Here is a 19,494-nt window from a genome sequence, read left to right as displayed (position 1 = left end):
TAAAAAATGCACCTGCTACATTCCAAAGAATGGTGAACCAAGTTCTAGCTGGGATGGAGGACTTCTGCATGGCATACTTGGATGACAATGCAGTCTTCAGCCACTCCTGGGAAGATCATGTGAACCACCTAGGACATGTTTTGCAGGCTCTTGAACAGGCCAATTTGACTATCAAGGCAAGTAAATGCCAGATAGGTCAAAGTAAGGTGGTCTACCTTGGGCATGAGGTAGGAGGTGGAGAAATAAGGCCTTTGCTCAGCAAGATTGAAGCTGTTCAAAATTGGACAACACCTACTACTCAAACCCAAGTGAGAGCCTTCCTAGGCCTCACTGGGTATTACAGGAATTTCAATGAGAACTATGGGACCATAGCTTCTCCACTGAATGTAATCTCCTCTCCAAAATTCCCTAAAAAGGTCAAATGGAATGAGGAGTGCAATCAGACCTTTGAAAAACTGAAGAAAGCTCTTTGCCAAGCTCCAGTATTGAGAGCTCCTGACTACCACCAAACTTTCATTGTACAAACTGATGCTTCCAATGTAGGTATAGGTGCAGTTCTAAGCCAACTGGATGAGAAGGGTAGGGAGCACCCCATTTGCTTCATCAGCCGTAAGCTGAAGGATCCTGAGACAAGGTGGGCAACAATAGAAAGAGAATGCTTTGCTATTTTGTGGGCACTGAAGAAGTTTAGGCCTTACTTGTATGGTTCTACTTTTGTCATTCAGACTGACCACCAACCCTTGAGATGGTTAATGCAAATGAAGGGGGAAAATCCAAAACTATTGAGATGGTCAATCTGCCTGCAAGGGTTTGATTTCACCATTGAGCACAGGTCAGGGTGTCACCATCAAAATGCTGATGGACTCTCTAGGATGTATGTCATCGACTAGAGGTATGAGGTTCATCCAGGAGTGGATTAAATCCTCCTGTCCCTTAGTCTGGGGGGGTGAGTGTTAGGGAGAATTCCCTGTTTAGGCTGAATTTCCTAACCTAGTGAGTCCCCCAGCAGCTCTGCTGGATTTTTGGGGTTTATTTTTTTCTCCTGCCAAAAGTGAGACTCTTTTACCCTCACTCTTGGGCATGATATGAGTGTGTTTCTTTGAATCTAGATGTGTTTAATGGGCTATGGGGTCTTTCACTCCATAGGGCTTCATATGTTTTTGTGATGTGTGTTACACAGCACCCTCAGTGCAGTGACACAGGGGTGTCATAGTGACCCCCCAGTATAGACTCCATACCCTGGGGCTGACTACTGTCTCCCAGGGCATGTAAAGTCACCATTGACTTTACTAGTCTTAAATTCTGAACAGAACCAGTACAAACCATCATATTGTGGACGTACTGGCTGGGGCAATTCAATTGCCCCAGGGTCTGTTAGTTGAGGGGGCACGTCTCCATCCCCCCTGATCGAGTTTTGGCTGGTGGCAGTGGATACTACTTTTTATATTCAACCGCAAATATTTTCCTATGGGATTTCCCATTGTTTTAGGCTACTATCTTTATTTAATTATTTACGGTAGCCTCGAACATACCGCTGGTTTATTTAATCAATATTAATTCTCCGGTTGGTATTTTTTGCCAAACCTTGATTCTAAAATGGCGTTTGTGTTCTCTTCTGTGACTCCAACCCAAGTCAAGCCCTTTGTTCCACTTTTTGGCGGGCTTCTCCACAGAAGCCCTCCAAAGTGGTGCCACTCTGTCTGGGGTACTTAGGAGGGGTGGAGGGGAATTTAGGCACCCTGGACTGAGTTGCCTAGGCAACTCAAGTCGCACTCCATCCTGATTGGCCCAAGTGGTGAGCCGGCCGGCTCACCACTTAGCATGTTTGAGTGACAGCTAGGCTGAGTGAATGGGGGTTTTCTGCATAAAAGCAGGGCTTTGGGGACTGGAACTTCAGAAGTCGCCACAGGACCTAAGAATCCAACGACGGAGAAGCTGAGTTGACCTGCCACGACACCACCACCGGTGGAGCCCTGCTGGACCGCCTCACCACTTTTCCCAACGACAGAGGAGATCTCCCGCCGGATAGTCTTCTTCCTTTGACTGGTGGGGATAACCAGTTTCACCGTCTTTTCGCCTTCCCGACGTACCTCGTGGCCGCCTTGCCTGTGCCAAGCACCCCGGCAACCGGGATACCACGTTTTACCACGACCGCAAAACAAAGATACCACCTTTAACCGGAAAACTCTGCGGCTGGTTATTTCCCTGGTAGTGCAACGACCTTCATCTTTCCTCCAGGTCGAGATCTTCTCTTCCCCTGGACGACAAGGCAACTTGCACCCACTACCAGGAACAACTGCCACCGCTGAAGGATCCTTCCCACTTAAGGTACTGTGTCCCGCCTGGCTTCCCTTGCTACCGACTGTACGGAGTTGATTTAGCCCCCGGCTTTCGCACCTGGGTTAGCCTGTGACACCCTGGCTAAACTTTCCTAAGCCTCTCTAAACTCTTTTTGAACCCTCTGCAAGACTTTCTAAGCCTAGTGTAACTGTGTGATCTTGGGCGCATTTGTGCTCTGCTCCCTCTAAGAGTGGGCCCAGCCTTTGGACTTTGGCTCACCAGTGACTTTTGCTCTTCTGCTTTGCTAACAGTGTTCCTGAATCTTAGAGTGGTGTACCTTTCCATATTCTGTCTTTTTCCCTCCCTTTCTCACAAACTTATTGGAGTGCCACCTAGTTAAGCGCTCACCTCTGTATGAAAATAAGTGGTGTTTTACAGTGACTTATCTGATAAGGAAAAAGGGGTGTATATATTACAATAGTAACTGTGTTTAGAATATTTTACAATAAGAGTGCTGGAGTGTTTCAAACAGTGTGTTTTTAAATAAATAATTATATACTTTGATACCAAAGTTCTGGTCAGTGTTTGCTTGTATTATTGTACCTGAGTGCCTATTGTGTATACTTTGCATACTGCCTAACTCTTCTTGAGGGAAGTCTGACTGCTCAGCCACAGCTACCAGGTAAATCTGGGTGGTACAGACTGCTACCAAGTGGGTTTACTGCCAACACCTGTAGTCTTAAATCTTTTGCAGTGTTCCCTAAGGGAACTGCACAGGTTGCTGCCTAACACCCCTAAAAAAAAAAAAATCAAAAAGAATTCTTTTTTTTCATTTATATTTATTTTATTTTTCACATTGAGGCTCATGGGCTGTGGCCAGCAGCATGTGCACTTTGCTTCTGGAGTGGCTGGGTTTCTGACAGCTATAGCCGGTGAGATAGCTCAGTGGGTTGAGCACTGTCTGCTGCAATGTGTGTGTGATCTGCAGGTTGCAGGTTCGACTCCAAGGAAGGTCAAATCAGCCTTTCATCCTGCTGAGGTTGATAAATGAGTACCAACACAGGTTGGGTGATATTGTATGTATATTTGTTCTATATGAAGCGCTTAAGCGTAAGTGCTGTATAATAACACAGGATTATCGTTTGGCCTTGGACATCTGCTTGCATTCACAATGATTTGGTAATATGGGCCTATACACACTGATATTAGTGATACATACGGTGAGCCATTCTTGTATGAAATGTATGTTACTTTTACAGTGATATCGTAACCATATTTTTCGTACTCTTCTCAGAAACAATGTTATGTGATGCCACTTCCTGTTTTGTCTAAGGGGTGAAAGGTTGTGTTCTATCGCTTCCCGTGATGTCACTTTGGGGTGGGGTCAAATGGCATCACTTCCTGTGATGTCATCAGAGGTCAAGGATCGTGTGATGTCACTTCCGCTACCCCTGGCAGTTTGACGAAATGACAATCCATTGAATGCGGCACAGCTTGCATGCGGGGACACAAAAGCAGGCGCAGAACGAGAAGTCTCACGGAGGAACGCAATGTAGGGTGGGTGATTTGGGTCTAGTAATGGGTAGTTGTATAGCGCAGGCAGCAGGTGGGGGTTTAAGGGGCCTGAGGGGGTACTATGGTAGGGGCTCTTTTGAGCAAAATATGAACAATGGTAAGCCATTTTTGTGTAGCCCATGTTAGGAAAGCATTTTCACATACAGCTCATAATAAAAGGCTGCAGGCCGTGGTGGCCGCAAAGTGCTTTATGATATGATATGATATTTTATCTATATCGCGCTCATACACAAGTGTTTCACACCGCAATTTTTTGAATGGTCAAAAGAAACAGTGTGCAGAAATGTTGCACGGCTGAAGTTTCCTACGGAGAACGCAGTCCCAGCTAAGTCGCTCTGAGATACTTTCGAGGGCAATGAACTTGGCACTGGGGTGCACAAGGAGAATTGGCAGAGAAATGTAAATCAAATACAGCTCATTCACATCCAGCCACGGTGTGGTATAGTTTTTTCAGGCTACACTTGGCAGCAAGATGTGAGAAGCGAGCTGGGGGACCAGAGCAATGGGGTAGGGTTTATGGGGTGTGCAACAGGGAGTCAATGGGGGGAGAACGTTTTCAGTGTACCCAGGGTGCAACATTGTACAGTGTCCTCGCTGATATCCGTGTGGCACATCCTTAGTCAGCCACTGTGTGAAGGGTTTGTCCATTTCCATCTCAAGATGTTATGTCCAATCAGTATGCAGCAGTTTATTCATTTGTACATTGGACATTGGCAACCAATGGCAAACAAGTGTTTTTGACTGATCAGCACAATCGCGTAACTGAGGGGCGGTGTGGGAAGGTTTGTGATGTCACAAGGGGTGTTATGGTGATTTTCATCCAAGAAATGGTCGACACAATCAGGCTCACATAACATATACATTTTTATAGGGGACTGACATAGTTCCACCAATCAGCTCCTGTGACCTGCCCTACAAATGTAACTAAAAGGTTGTATGATCATTTTGTAGTTTTATGTATAAATTGTGTAGCCGCAGTGGGCGGCGTCGAGAGCTGTCTGAACTGTGCTTTCCAGCTGTTTGGGTCCAATACATTTGCAGTACTTTTTACTTGGTGTATGCCCCGTTTTTGGATAATGTTTTCTTCCTTGGAGTTACTTTTGATGGAGGTCCCCTGGTACATATGACTCACCAACATTGTGACAATGATGCATATTACAGATGCAAAAGATGGAGCACCCCAAGCGTAACAGGCAGTGGTGTCACTACAGTGGAGGGTGCAGGCACCCCAAGGGCCTAACATGGATACCTAAATGAGTCCATGCTTCTCTAGAGCTGTGGGCAGTAGGAATATCATTTTGCAGGGGGCGGGAGTTTACATTGTTCGTTTTACCAGTGACTCCAAATACAGAATGCAGTTGGTTGAACTCTTTGAATAGGATAATTATTACTCAAAAGCACAAAGTTCTGAGTGCAGGCAAGAACTAACTGCATTTTCTAGTTATGGCCATGTTCTATTATAAATGGCGAAAATACAATTGGCCGAAACTTTGCACAAGTGTAAAAATTGCTCTAGATTAAAAAACATATTCTTGCAATGCATTTTTGCACCAGGGCAATGTTTGTCTCACTCCTAATCCTATCACATGGAGCAGAAATGCATTAAAAGAATGTTTCTTTTGCAGTAAGGCAATTTTTGCTAATTGCACTTACACCAATGGAAAGTTTCCGTAATATGGCCAATGTTAACATCTACTTTTTTTTAATCAAAGCTGGTTTAGACACTGATTCTCTGAATTTAAAAGAGCCAGGTTTTTAATTTCTTACAGAATCTTAAGAGATTGTCACCTATTCTAGAGGCATGAGACAAGGAATGCTGGATTCTAGTGGCTAGACACTTCAACGACCTACCGCCAAATCAGCTTTGTTCATCAGGGGGCCAGCAATTTAGCCTGAAATCTGTGGGTCGCTTTTACAGACTGGATCCCACACAATGATTTTTCTACTAAAGGCAGTTTTCAAGGCCTCCACATGACTTGCAATTACAGTACACCCATGAGCACCAATGAGCACATCCCTCTAGGAAATAAATGTGATATGGTCAGTTGTTATATCATGGTGGTTTTCCTGCTTATGTCCTACTTCTGTAACAAACCTGAAAATCAAAGTCGAAGGAGCAGCTACAGCTAACGCATGGGCCTTTAATTTTCAGGACCTCTTCCCTCTTCTCGTTCAAAATAGTGAATTTAGGCAAACAAGGGCGCCAGTTCTGAGCGACATAGCCAACTGTTGTTCCTGGAGGAGCCTGCACTTCCAGCTGGTAGGGGAAACAAAGACAGAATAATTACCAATCAAAGAAACAATGTTAATATTAAATAAATGCTTCTAATGCAAGATCAAACTCATTGAGAGCAAGTGAAAAAGGCAATTTTGCACGGTATGTGACCCGGGAAAAATATTACTCTACTGCAATAAACACATTCTTATAATGCATTTTTGCACCATAACAAAGGACTAGGGCACACATTGCCCTGGTGAAAAAATGAATTAAAAGAATATTAGTTGCACCAGGGAAGTGTTGCTGCAAATATAGGGGCTATTTTTGGCTGTTGCAAATAGCATATAAAATAGCACCCCAACACTACTAAGTATGTTCGAGGCGAATACATGTATATGAATGCAAATAGGGTCTATGGTTTATGTACAACACATGATGTTCCCCAAAAAAGGAAATTGTTTGAATGGGTGTGACCAGCACTTTATGTACAAAAAGTCCCCTCAGTACAATCCACTCCAACACGCAGTGAAAAAATGTAAAGTAAAACACAGGAAATCGCCTTTAGACTTTACTTTTCCACTATGTGTTTGGAAAAAATGCCTCATGAAGTTAATGACTCCGGTAGGAATTGAAAGTGGATTCCTATGGAATCTCCCTGCTTTTATCATCTGAAAATGTCTGGCGGGTTGCATAGGAATCCATAGATTTTTTGCTATCATTAAACCACATGTGTTATAAGGTACCGTTGCCATCAGTATCCACTGCCTTGCAGAGCTTGTATCTTTTGACCTGTGTAGTGAACTGGCCTGTTTATGACCCTGATTATTGGATGTTCCTTCCTTTGTTACAAGTACTTCTTGGATATTGTGTGTACCACTCCGCCTCTCCGTCTGTTGGGATGCTCTTGGTGCCAAGGTATACCGGATCTCACCTTTCTTATGGGATCCCAAGTGTCTATGTGGGGCTCACTGATCTAATGTATCCTCACGCACCTCGATCCCAGACCATTTCTGTAGACCCTCCTCGGAAATTCTTCTCAGCCCTTTTCTTTTTCTCCCCTCCATGGATTCTGAATACTCTTCCAGACTCTGAGACTGAGACTGGCATTCACATGGAACCTTACATCTCCTGTCTTTATAGTTGCTTCCTTGTGCCGTTCGGGAGCTCCCTGCGGGCTTCCCTTTTATTGCGACTCTGTGCCGTCCGAGGCGGTTTCCCTTTTATCCCTCCTGGCCTAAAATACCTTCCAGGAGCACAGTCCACGCCATATCCTGCCAAAGTGTCTACATCAATTTTGTTGTAACTCTCATTGGGTTGGCTGATCCTCTGCAAACACCTAATCATAACAGCGTGCTGGAAGAAAACCAGAACAATTTGCCAGGTGGAGGTGGAAGAGCAAGGGGCGTTTTAAGAATGCCCCGTTCTCTAACTCCACCTGCAAAATCAATACAAATCCAACACTTTTATGCCCCGCAAAATATGCTTAATGGGTTTAAAATAAAATGTTCAAGAAAAAAGAAAAGGTGTCGGATTGGGAGGGAAACCCAGTTCCCTCAAATAGAATGTGGCTGTCAAGCTCTCCATGGGAAAGTAACAAGCTCGATAAAAATGAACAAATACTTGCGCAGTAGTGATATTTAGTTATGACTGTTCCAAATAAGAGGACTGCTTTGTGTTCTCAAGTGGGTTTGATGGAGGAAGAAGCAAAACAAGGGGACAGATGGAATTTAAAAAGTATTGATCCTCTAAGTGATGTTTCCTGTGAAGCTATGCTGGTTACATAAGTAGGGTTAAAGTGGCGGAGTGCAGGAGTGAAGTTAGAGCAGGACACGCTACTCTTTTGGAGAACCTTATCACTGGATCAGCATTCATACGCATACCACAGTGTATTTAACCACATCCTTAAAAGACCTTCCGAGGGGCTGAGCCCCACAGATTTCAGGAATGCAGTCTGAGCAGGACACCCTGCTCTTTTGGAGAACCTTATCACTGGATCAGCGTTTCTACACAGACCATTGTATGTGTGAGCCGCCTCCTTAAAAGAGCTTACTGGGCGCAGAGCGCCGCAGAGCGCAGCAGTGCAATTGGAGCGGGTGTGCGCAGGGAGATGAGATCCACCTCCAACCTGACTTTATGAGCACTGTAACCCTTTGTTAGGCACTAGAGCATGGGCTTCTTATTTACCACCAATGCCTTAAATACGTTTTTAAATTTTTTCGATTTTTTTATTGTGTTGTAGTTCATTACGACATTTTCACAAAATACATAAAGCAATACAAACATCAGAGAAAAACAGAGAGAAAAATATAAAGACATACACCAAAAAAAAGAAGATTCAAGAAGTCCATACATACAATTTCAAAGTTACTAAAAATTAAGAACAAGTTAAGAAATGGAGGAAAAGGAACACCTTCAGTTTTTGAGTCATGTCTCCACAAACAACCACCCTCCAACAATAGAGAAATTGATCAGCAGTTGAAACCTAGCACGGATTAAGTTGTGTTTCTTTTCGATTAATTACATGTGGTACAGTAGACACTCAAAACCAAAGTACCCGTCCAAGCAAAAACTGTAGAGGGGCCGGAGTGCTCCCATAGCATTTATTAAGAATGCTCTGCCGCCAAACTGTTGATTCAAAAGCCCACCAAACTTTGACCATAGCCAGTGAACTCATCAAACTACAACCAGAAAGGCTATTTAACCAAAACAGCTCCCCTTGTACATCCTGCAGACCTTTGGCAAAATGTATGTAATATTTAACGAAGTGCCTAACCATTTTACAACAAGATGACAAAATGTGCCGAAGAGATTTAGTGCCTCCCACTCTTTTACAGAGCCTACAGCCTCGTTCTTCCATTGGCAGATTCAACCAGGCACCTTTAACCTCCATAACCAGAAGTTTGTTAAACCTCATCTGCAGAGAAATCCGCCTCGCTGCTGGGCTAGGGAATTGGTCAATATATTTTAGAGCCTTTAAATATAGAAACAATTATTTGGAATAGGTGCATAGTGAGGATAACCTCCCCATATGATCATGGGAACATGCCCAGTCCCAATTCTGGGCTTTATTTTTAAATGCAGCCAACAAGGCTCCCACACCATCAGTCCAGTAAGGGCACCATGCTGTCGTTCCTCGCCCTCACCTTCGATAGTGATCTTCTAGAACCTCTAAGCAATTCCAAGCTGAGCATTTGTGATGTCATCTTTGATGTCCTGGGTGTTAGTGTTAGCAGTGCACGTGGCGGCGCGAGTTATGGTTGCTTATCTTACCATAACTGCCGAATTTCAGGGGTTTTTCGGTTTTACTTTGAACCATAACGTCCCTTTAACAAAGTTTTTTCACTGAATTTCATAGGTTTTTAGTAGCGCAACTTAACCATAGCGTCCCTTTAACAAAGTTTTTTTTACTGAATATATATATTTATATCACACTATTTTAATGGTAATACAATGATCACCAATGGGGTCATGTCGCAATAAATCTCTTTAGTCACACAGAGTAATGATAGGAAAAATAATGCAGCACTGAATAATGCTTTTGTGTGGGTTCAATCAAAATGCAATGTGATTACTCTTTCCCAAAGGACACTACTCAATCACCCCGAATATGCAATATAAAGAGAAGGAAGGAGAGAAAGGAGGTTTCAGGAATACAGACTTCAACAAAGGAGTATCAATCCCAATTTCCCCCAGCAACACAGAGAAAAACAGGAATAATTGCAAACTTGTCAAAACGGTTTTAAATTGGCTTTGCATGAATGGTAAAAAACACTGTAAATGGATTTAATTCACTAAAATGGTTTCAATACTAGTGAGAGCCGCTTTGTATGGTATCAGACAAACACTAGCAATGATTATTGAGTAAGTAGCAAGTTCAAAACTTAATTCTGAGGTTGGATGCAACGAACAGCTATTTCACACGTGATAGATTTGAGCCAAACGAAAAATTTGCAGCAAACTTTTCAGCGCGCGAGGATGTTAGCTTGAATTAGACAAATTTCATTTCTAGCATACACGGTGAAGAAGTTTATGAAGGTTTTTGTGGAGGTCGTTTTTTTCAGAAAGAGTCAAAATTTGTAAAACAAGGTTGCGCTTTTTAAAATTACAAACAAGGTTTCTTTACGCTAGGGGAGACTATGAAGATACAAACTACACGACAGCACAGCCACCAGCCCAGCGACGCCTCTGGATGGTTTCTGCCTGCTGAGACACTCGCCTTTCTTCAGCAAATATATTAGCGCAAAGATGATTTTAACACTACTATTACAAAGGACTATAGGGTAAGAGAAAGAGTTCAGGTAAGACAAAAGAATTTTAACAATGCAGTTCTGGATAGAATAGAAGATGGGTTTGACTTATGGACAATACATATGCTAGGGACAATCCTATGCTATGGATACTCACAACCAATGTTTGGAATGGACCCGTCCGGGATCGGGTCAAAGATTTCTGGACATGAATTCTGCTAGCACACTGGACTGGACTCAAGGCGCTCTGGTTCTGCAATCAGCAAGGCACTCTGGACACTGCACGGCGGGACTGGACTGGATCTCACGGGTTCAGGGTCACAGCACGGTTCTACTGTTTTGGATCTTTGGATTCTGGCAATAATTTTGAGCAAGAAAGCATCACAGCACAGCCAGGCTGTTCTTTTTGTTCCCCTTAGAGGTCTGGGGTAAAATCTGGTTTCTGGATTTTTAAAGGCCAAGCTGAGAATGGTTCAGCTTTGGAAATGGGCCTTTCTGCTTTCAAAGCTCTGGAGTCTGGAGTCTGGAATATGGATTTCTCTTGCAAAGTGCTACGCCAGCAATCGGATGGTGGGTGAATGTGTGTGTGTGTCCTTCTAGGTCCTAAGCTAACTCTATTTATGTATTTTCTAAAGGGGTGGGTATGCTGAATTCTACTAGGCACACCCCCTGGTATTCTATTGGCTAGGGTCTTTCCTCTCCCTTGATTTGAGAAGAAACAGGGTGTCATCATGACGCTGTGTTTTATGGTCCAGGGAAAACCTCCCCTTTGTTTCTGCACAGGAAATCTATTTTTCATACAAGACATATATACAATTTTACAAACTTGCTAGCAATAGCATATTTATATGCCATATTTGGTGGAGCAGGTATTCATCCGAGCTCCGTCGCGGTGAGAGGTTGGGTCTAGATTTGGTAATTTTTAGCACTTTTGGTCTGGTACTCAATGTCAGATTTGTCCACAATTGTCCACATATTTGTGCATGATATCTGGGCATAATGATATGAAGTTTCATGTTTCTGGCATCACCACACTTGCTACAAAACCACAAATTCTGCAGTCATGTCCCTGAACATAGCACAGAGTTCTGAGTACTTTTAAAATGTGACCAGAAATTTCACATTAACAATACTGTAATTTTACAATTTTGACAATTTCGACAGTTCCTTTTCAAAAATATACTTTTCTGTGCTTTAAAAATAAACAAAACTGTCTGTCCCGCCCCCAAAGTTTTGGTGGATCAAGAGCAAGACCCCGCCCCTTTCCTCTGGCAGGGGTTTCTGTTGACACTTGCATCTGCATATTCTTTTCAGCCAAGGAAATCCTTTGTCTCTTCCAGGAGCAGCAGAGCAAAATCCCCTCGCCTCTTCATTAACACCTGGATGGGAGTTCTTGGCCTTTGATGAGAAGCAGGAGAGATGCCTTTTGTTGGAGCAAGCTGTGGAATTCGCTTTGAAGTTCTTTGGCTTGCATCAGATTTACTTTAAAGTCAATTGTTACATTTTCTTAGTTGAAAATAAACTTATAATTTCACAACAGGAGAACAAATCTCTAATTCCAGCCTTTTAAAACATACAGAATAAATAGTTGCAACCTCTATTGCTTTTGATGGCAAGTCCCTTAATTCCAACCATTTGATTTTAACTGCACAAGTTTAGGCTTCCAGTGTAATTAAATGACAGCTTTCATACAGGCGGCCGGCGGTACTGCGCCCATATTCTGACAGATTTTTACAGACAAGCACACTTTTTAATGTTAATCTTCTTATGATGGATTCTGCATTTCCTGAAATTGTGTTCTTATGTGGATTCCTTAATAAGGTGATGGTTAACACCCAGCAAGGATGTTGGATATTTCCTGATGTTTTGAACCATTATTTTGCAATTTCAGCAGCCAAGGAAAAAAGGATTTCAGAGCACTTTTGGGTTTCCTTGCAATAAAGCATTGCCTTGCATGAAGTTTCCATTTGCACTCTGTGGGCAGCCCAATGACAGGTTTCAGCAGGGTGGTCTCCTGTTCTACCACTGACACAGGCAATGTAGATTGGCAGCCATCTTTTCCGGTTTCACTGCACAATTATCATAGATTTAGCGTGCATAGGGCTTTTTGCTGCCATTTTGCTGGTTCTGGTGCCACCAGCGCACAGTGATGTCGCAGGGCAGAGCCTAGTGGGTCAGTACATTACACAAGCCCCCCCAAGTGATTTGGCTTTCACTGCCTGTCAAGGGGAAGTCACGAGATTGGGATGATCAGTTTCATTTCTTTCTAGTTCAAATGGCAAAATTCATCAGCTTCTCCCATCAGTGGTGGACCGAACGGTTCTCCTCGCCAAGTCCTGATGAGAGTGTGGAGCGATACCCCGGGCCCCTTGGATCTTTCCTTCCGGTCCCTCCGTGGTCCTCCTTGACTTTAGTCGCCATGGTTTTCAGTTCTAGGATGACAAAGTAAAAGCATATTTGTAGACATTTCCCCACCACTATTTATGTAGTGGGGCAGATACATACATTTTGACATATAAGGAAAAATGTTTCTATTTGCAATTTCTCGACTATACAGATGGAATAGTTTTTATAGTTGAAATTCTAGGGAGCTGGAGTGACCCCCTCTGGGGTTCCAGAAGAATACTCTAGTTGCTGCAGAGTGTGCCTAGGATGGCAACACTTCAGTTGCTTGATGTGGACCCACTTTTCTTCTCCCTCTGCCAAACTGCCTTTGGGGATACAGATTTGGTAGGCGACTGGTGAGATTTTGTCTACAATTTCAAAAGGACCCCTCCAGCTAGGCAAAAATGTGCGCTGGTTGGCCTGGTTCCTTTGGAAATTGTATAAGTAGACCCGTTCTCCTACATGGTATTCTTTTCTAGTAGTCTTTAAGACATAGTGGGTCTTCATGCTGTCTGCAGATCTTTCTAGATTTCGCTGAGCATAGGCAAAAGCATATTGAAGGTGTTTTCTCAGATTTTCAACATACTCATGAGTTGTGGAGGCATTTATCAATGTCTGCTCTTGGGTTCTGTAGAGCAGATGCTGGGGAAGCACCATCCTGCATCCAGTCATCAGCTCAAATGGTGACATTTTTGTTGCAGATGAAGGGGTAGATCTGATGGCCATCAGGACAAGAGGTAATCGAATATCTCAACTTGGCCCAGAATATGGCACAAACCTTTTTAATATGCTCACAATTGGCTTGCTGTATCTTTCCACTACACCACTAGAGGCTAGCCGGTAGGCAATGTGTAATTTCCTTTTGACCCCAAGTATCTCCCACATCTTTGTCATTACTTCGCTAGTGAAGTGGCTACCTCGGTCTGACTCGATCCTTTAGGGTAGTCCAAAACGCGAGAAGATGTGGTAGATCATCAGGGCAGCTGCTGTTTCTGCCTTGCAATTTGGGGCCGGGAGACAGTCCACCCATTTAGTGAACAAGCATGTCACGGTCAACATGTACTTGTTCCCCCTAGAGGAGCGAATCACGGGCCCGATAAAATCGACTTGTAAATCTGACCATGGCAGTGTCATCCCCCTCTTTTGGAGAGGCGCACAGTGTGTCAGGGATGTTGGCTGAAATTGTGCACACACAAGACACCCCTTCAAGTATTGGTCGAGGTCCTGCCCCATGTGTGGCCAGTATGCAACCACTCTTAAGATTTCAAGTGTTGTATGAAACCGCCTATGACCGGCTGTGGCTGCATCATGGCCGTGACTTAGCATCAGGCTTCGGAATGAGGTGGGGACCACCCACTGATCATGGCCAGCTAGAGATCTCCTCACCAACAACCCATCTTGGATTCAGAACAGTTTTGGACATTTCATCAACAGTCTGAGGTCCTCCTTCCCAATGTAATTGTTATCCATAAGGGGAAAGTTCTCAGGGTCCTCAATGTGTTGATGAAACTTACCAATTATTGGATCCCCTTTTTGAGCTGTAATCAAATCAGCATCTGGGGTCTCCTTACTCCATTTTGCAGTTAAGAGTTCATTGTGAGAATTTTTCTGGGACCTAGTGATAGCAGTGACCTGGATTTCCCCCAACAGGGACTCGATCTCAAGTAGATCCCCTTGGATGGCTCCAGTTTTGGCCAGCTGATCAGCTAGGTCGTTTGCAGTTTTGTATGGTCCCTCTACTTTAGAATGACCCTTGATCTTTTTTCAGTAGATGGTCATCCCATTCGAGGTGACCAGATCATCAATATTTTGGATTAATTTCCCATGTTTCAATGGTTTGTTATTAGCACATAGCATGCCTCTGGTTTTCCAGTTGACCAGGTGCTCCATGAACCCGTTCCGTAAATAATCCGGATCAGTGATTATGACCAGTTCGTGGAGTTGGTGTTGGACAGCAGTGAGGATGGCTTGATGCACAGCCATCTACTCTGCTACTTGACTACTTCGGGGACCAATCTTGTGCCCAGCAGAGGGTTCCGGGGCATCATTCACCCAGGCATTCCCTACGCCGGCCACCAGTTCTTTTTCCCTGTTGTTGCCAACATGGTAAGAGCATCCATCCACATACCCTCACACTTGTCTTCTTCAAAGACTTTGTGTGGGGAATTAAGGTATGCCTCCATGTTGTCCTTGATTTTAAGACTTTCGTCCTTGAGACAGTTTTCTCTGGCACAATCATGCAAGTCAACCAGACCTTGCGCGAGGGGACTCTTCTTGTTTTGGCCATATCTGACCTCCACAGGAAAGCCTTGCATTGACAGAATCCAGGAAGTAATTTGGGAATTACTCACATTTCCGGCCCGGATTCTGTCACTTTGGAGATATTGCAGAGGCTGGTGTGGAGTCTCCACTATGATGTGTTCCCCCTGGATAAACGGGTGGTCATTCTTAAATGCCCACACCGTTGCCAGGAGTGCCTTCTCACAATTGTTGAATTTTTCCTCCACAGAGGATAAAGTTTTACTCGCATAGTTGATTACTTTATTGACCTTGTCATCAGCCCTGCAGATAACCCACGTAACTAGCCTTTTTACGCATGAAATTATGGAAAATACACATGATTTAATGTTCTACTGCGTACTGTGTACGCTTTGATTTATTCACTAAAACAAACATACTTTCCACCACTGGATGGCACTGTAGCGTTTCTTTTGTCAGCAGCATAGCCTTTCTTACACATGATGGTGAATTTTCAACTGAAAGACCAAATCTGTGACAGCTAAGCGAGCAACACAATAAAGCAAGCACCCATTTAAAATGTGTTCATACCCATAACATCTAATAGCTTGATATGCTAAAAAGTAAAGTTTGCTTTGATGTCCTAAATTGAATATTCTTTAATAACCATACATTTTAAAGCGCTGAAAATGAAGTGGGTAAATCCAGGATGTTTTGCCTTTTGCATATTCTAGTTTTCCATGCTGGATGTGGAAAATAAGGTACAGTGATATTATTTTGGCACAAAATGCTGCTATTAGGATTTACATGTTATGATGCTTCACTATGCAAGTAAACTCTATAGGACATTATTATTGTAGGTCTTGACAAACAAAACTAAAAGTCTTGTTCCAAGTAAAGCACGGAAGAAGGTGGCCATGCCCAAATTGAAAGAGCGGGTTAAAATCCCAGCTTCGCTGGTTAGCGAAAGTGTGTGATGCTGGGCAAATAATGTAATCTCATTCTGACTTCAATTGCAAACATTTGAGTGCATATAAGTTTACACCATTACAAAAGGACAGTTTTAATAAGTGCAGGGACAAATTGGTGTATACTGGTGCTCCTCTGCTAGACGCTCCAATACTGCTGCATAGAATTGCATTATTGCTGCACTGGCCCTCCCCCATTCTTGTAACACTGGATTTGACAGCCAGACATAGTGTCACCAGCCAGTCAGTGCACCAGAGATTCTAGTATAGCGGACTGTGGTAGAACCAACATTACATTTTCTGCCATGTTGCTCCTAGCCACTGAAGTTGTTTCGGCCGTGCAGAGTACTGCCCCACACTCTGCAACGTGCTGTTTTGCTATGATATTGAGTCTTGCATTGCACACCATCTGCCATTTTGACACTTTCTAGGACCTTCAGGGTCTGGAAGAAGTGGGTGTTTCAAACTCAAAGGAGAGAGCAGTTAACTGATTGTAACATTGAAGCTGCACTAGAATATTCTTATTACAATGAGAAATTAAGTTAGATGCCCCTACACAAGTATGTTTGCCATTCCTCCACAGTCTCTGAAGTTAGTGGCTCTCCCAACATTTGAAGGGTTAGCCCCAGCCTACATTTTAGCCTAGGTGCACCTCTGGATGTGCGCACTTGCATTTTGATAGGCAGGGAGGTGAGGGAAGTCTTTCCCCCAAACTGGCGGTGTTAAAGTTTTACTGTGTGTGCTCAGAAAAATGTGCTTGAACAAACACAGTAAAACTTTAAAGCTGTTACTTTCAAGAAAGTCTTCCATCACCTCTCTGCATATCGCGCTTTAAAATATACTATTCAATAGTTGTTCCCCACACCAGAACATGGGAGGCGTTAGGTAGAACAGTGGGGGCAGAGCCTCCAAGTTTGCCCTGCCTATTTTCTGAAGTGGCCCCTCCCATCACAACTTAATTCCCCCTTCTGCCCCCCACAATGGAGGTTTTGTTGTGCCCCTGCATGGGAGAGAGGTCAGGTAGGTCGGCTTACTCTCACAAGCCACCAGCCACCCCCACCTCTCCCCTCAAAGTGCTGAAATAAAGGGGCGGGAGCCAACACATCTGCAATTATTCCTTTACTTGCTGTCTGTTGTAAACCTGCTCTGTAATGTATAATTTATAAGGTTATGCTGGCTGTAATAAGACGTGCGCTTGCTGTTGGGCTATACCACGAGGAATGGGCCATTACCCCATGCAGGGATGAACGGTTCCATTAGCCTGAACTGAATATGTTTGCCAATAGCACATGCAGGGAAGCCATGTGCCACTGGAGCATGCAGAAAAGAGATGCTCAGTTAGCATGTGCAGAGAGGAGATGTGCTGCTGCATGTGTACGGAGGCTATACCAATAACGGGTTGAAAGGGAGTATGTGTTCTTACATAGCGCTTTTAGCCAAATTCCTTCTGCTTTTAAGCACTGTGGTAACGGTTATTATCCCATTTCGAATGGTACTTCATTTATTACAGTAAAACAGAGCTGAATGCCAGGGGAGCACTGTTGGGCATTGTGGTGGGGGCTGGCGAGGACATGTTCGAGTCAGGCTGAATAAGGAAAGGGGAGGGGGAAAATCGGGTACATTTGGCCCCAGTACTTTTTGTCAATTTCCAGCACTGATAGTAACTTGTGCGAACTGTCATTCTTCATTATTGCATTTCTTGTAAAATGTGACTCCTCTGCGGTCTTTCCTCTGCGCTATACCCATTAAAGACTGCGTCACGTAATTGGAACTTGGGAAGTGCAGGCTGCCCTCCTGCCCAGTAGCTTTCCACCCTTTCTTTGGATGCAACGTTTTAGCCTGTGCAGAAGGGAGCCCTGTCGTTAAGACTGGCAGAGAGGAGATGTGCTGTTATAGCATGGGCAGAGGAGATGCTACGTTAGCACTCACAGAGAAGAAATGTCCCCATAGTACGTACTTAGTAAAGATGTGTCATTTGCACGTGCCATGGAACAGAAGGGCAATTAGCATGCAGAGCCGAGATGTGCCGTTAGCATGCAGAGCCGAGATGTGCTGTTAGCATCTGCATAGACAGGATGTGGAGTTTGCACATGCTAACTGCATATCCTGTTGCTGTACAGGATGTGCAGTTAGTACGTGCATGGATGGGATGTGCATTTAGCATGTGCAGAGAGGATATGTCCCATTAGCATGTGCGTAGAAGGCATGTCGTTAGCATGCACATCTCTGTGCACATGCGCGCAGTTAACACATGTACCAAGAGTTGTCCCACTAGTATGTGCGCAGAGAAGATGCACCATTAGCAGACGAGAAGAGATGTGCCAATAGCATGCGCAGAGAAGAGATTGGAGGTCACTATGGGTATAGATATATCCTGTCAACGTGTACAAATATCAGGCTTGCTAAACAGAACATGTTCTATCAATACGTGAAAACAATGTCTGCCATTAGCATATGCATAGAGATGTGCCGTTAGCATGTTCACAGTGTAAAGGTGCATATTACACATGCAAATGACACAAATTTGCTCTTCAAATGCCAACAGCAAATCTCTGAACATGCTCAAAGTAGATGTGCCTTTACCATGTGCTCAGAGTGAGTGGCATACTCGTTAGTATATGTCAAGAGGAGATGCGTAGCTAGCATGTTCAGGGAGGATATATGTCATTATCAAGTGGAGTGATGTGCTGTTACTATGTGCCCAGACAGGATGTGCCGTTTGCATGTGGAGTGAAGGGCTCTGCACAAGCCAGACAACTTTGATCTACAACGCTTTTGGTCTATGGGTCTGATTTTACATATGCCTTAGGTGTATGTGTTGGATAAGTCTTACTCTCTTGCAGAGGAGAAAACTCATTTTTACTCTCTTGAAATTGCATTTACTCTCTAATTTGAAAAATCATTCGTAAAATACTCCCACCTCAAAATATTATCTGGATCACTGCTTGTCATGCTTTTGGTACAATACTGCAGTCAAGCATGTATTTGAGAACCCTGTCTCCAAGAAGAACTCCTTTTTTTTGACAGGGTAAGCTAGGCAGGGCGCTTGTGAGATGCTTCTTTTGAGATGTCTTACTGCCTCGGATTGTTCTGGACACCACTCCCACTTGACCCCCGGCTTCAAAAGATGGATCAGGGGTCTTGTGATCTCTGCGTAGTCCTCAATGAACTTTCTGCTGTAATTAGTCAGTCCAAGGAGGCTCCTTAGTTCCCGCAGAGTTGTGGGGTCTTTTAAATTCTGGAGTGCTTCCACATTCTTTTCCTGGGGACAGAGCCCCTGAGGAGTAATCTCATGCCCCAAGAAATTGACACGGGTTCTGCACCACTGTGCCTTTGAAAGGAAAGTTTTGCTCCGGCAGCCCTCAACTGTGTCAGAACATAACGGATCTCCGCTATGTGTTCCTCCGCAGTTGAGCTTTTGATTAGGACATCATCTACATAAGCCAGGTTACCCCTTTCACACAGATCGGGCATGGCCTTATGTAGGAAAATGTTAAATTCATTGCCGGAGTTGATGTATCCGAAGGGAGTCCGGGTCCATGTACTGCTGCCCCCCGAAGGTGAAAGCCAGCTTGTATTGGTC

General features: G+C 43.9%; 1 protein-coding gene across 1 annotated transcript in view; it reads right to left on the bottom strand.

The window, feature by feature from the left end:
* LOC138491470 (phospholipid scramblase 2-like) overlaps positions 1 to 19,494 on the bottom strand; it is a 393,847-nt gene that overhangs the window by 38,105 nt on the left and 336,248 nt on the right. The window contains exon 8 of the mRNA XM_069617985.1: positions 5,951 to 6,112. Coding sequence (XP_069474086.1) covers positions 5,951 to 6,112 — 162 coding nt within the window. The remainder of the gene's footprint in view (positions 1 to 5,950; positions 6,113 to 19,494) is intronic.

This window comes from Ambystoma mexicanum, chromosome 10 (assembly GCF_040938575.1).
Source record: "Ambystoma mexicanum isolate Mex_15411 chromosome 10, UKY_AmexF1_1, whole genome shotgun sequence".
Taxonomy (NCBI): domain Eukaryota; kingdom Metazoa; phylum Chordata; class Amphibia; order Caudata; family Ambystomatidae; genus Ambystoma; species Ambystoma mexicanum.
This window is presented reverse-complemented; position numbering and strand designations above follow the sequence as displayed.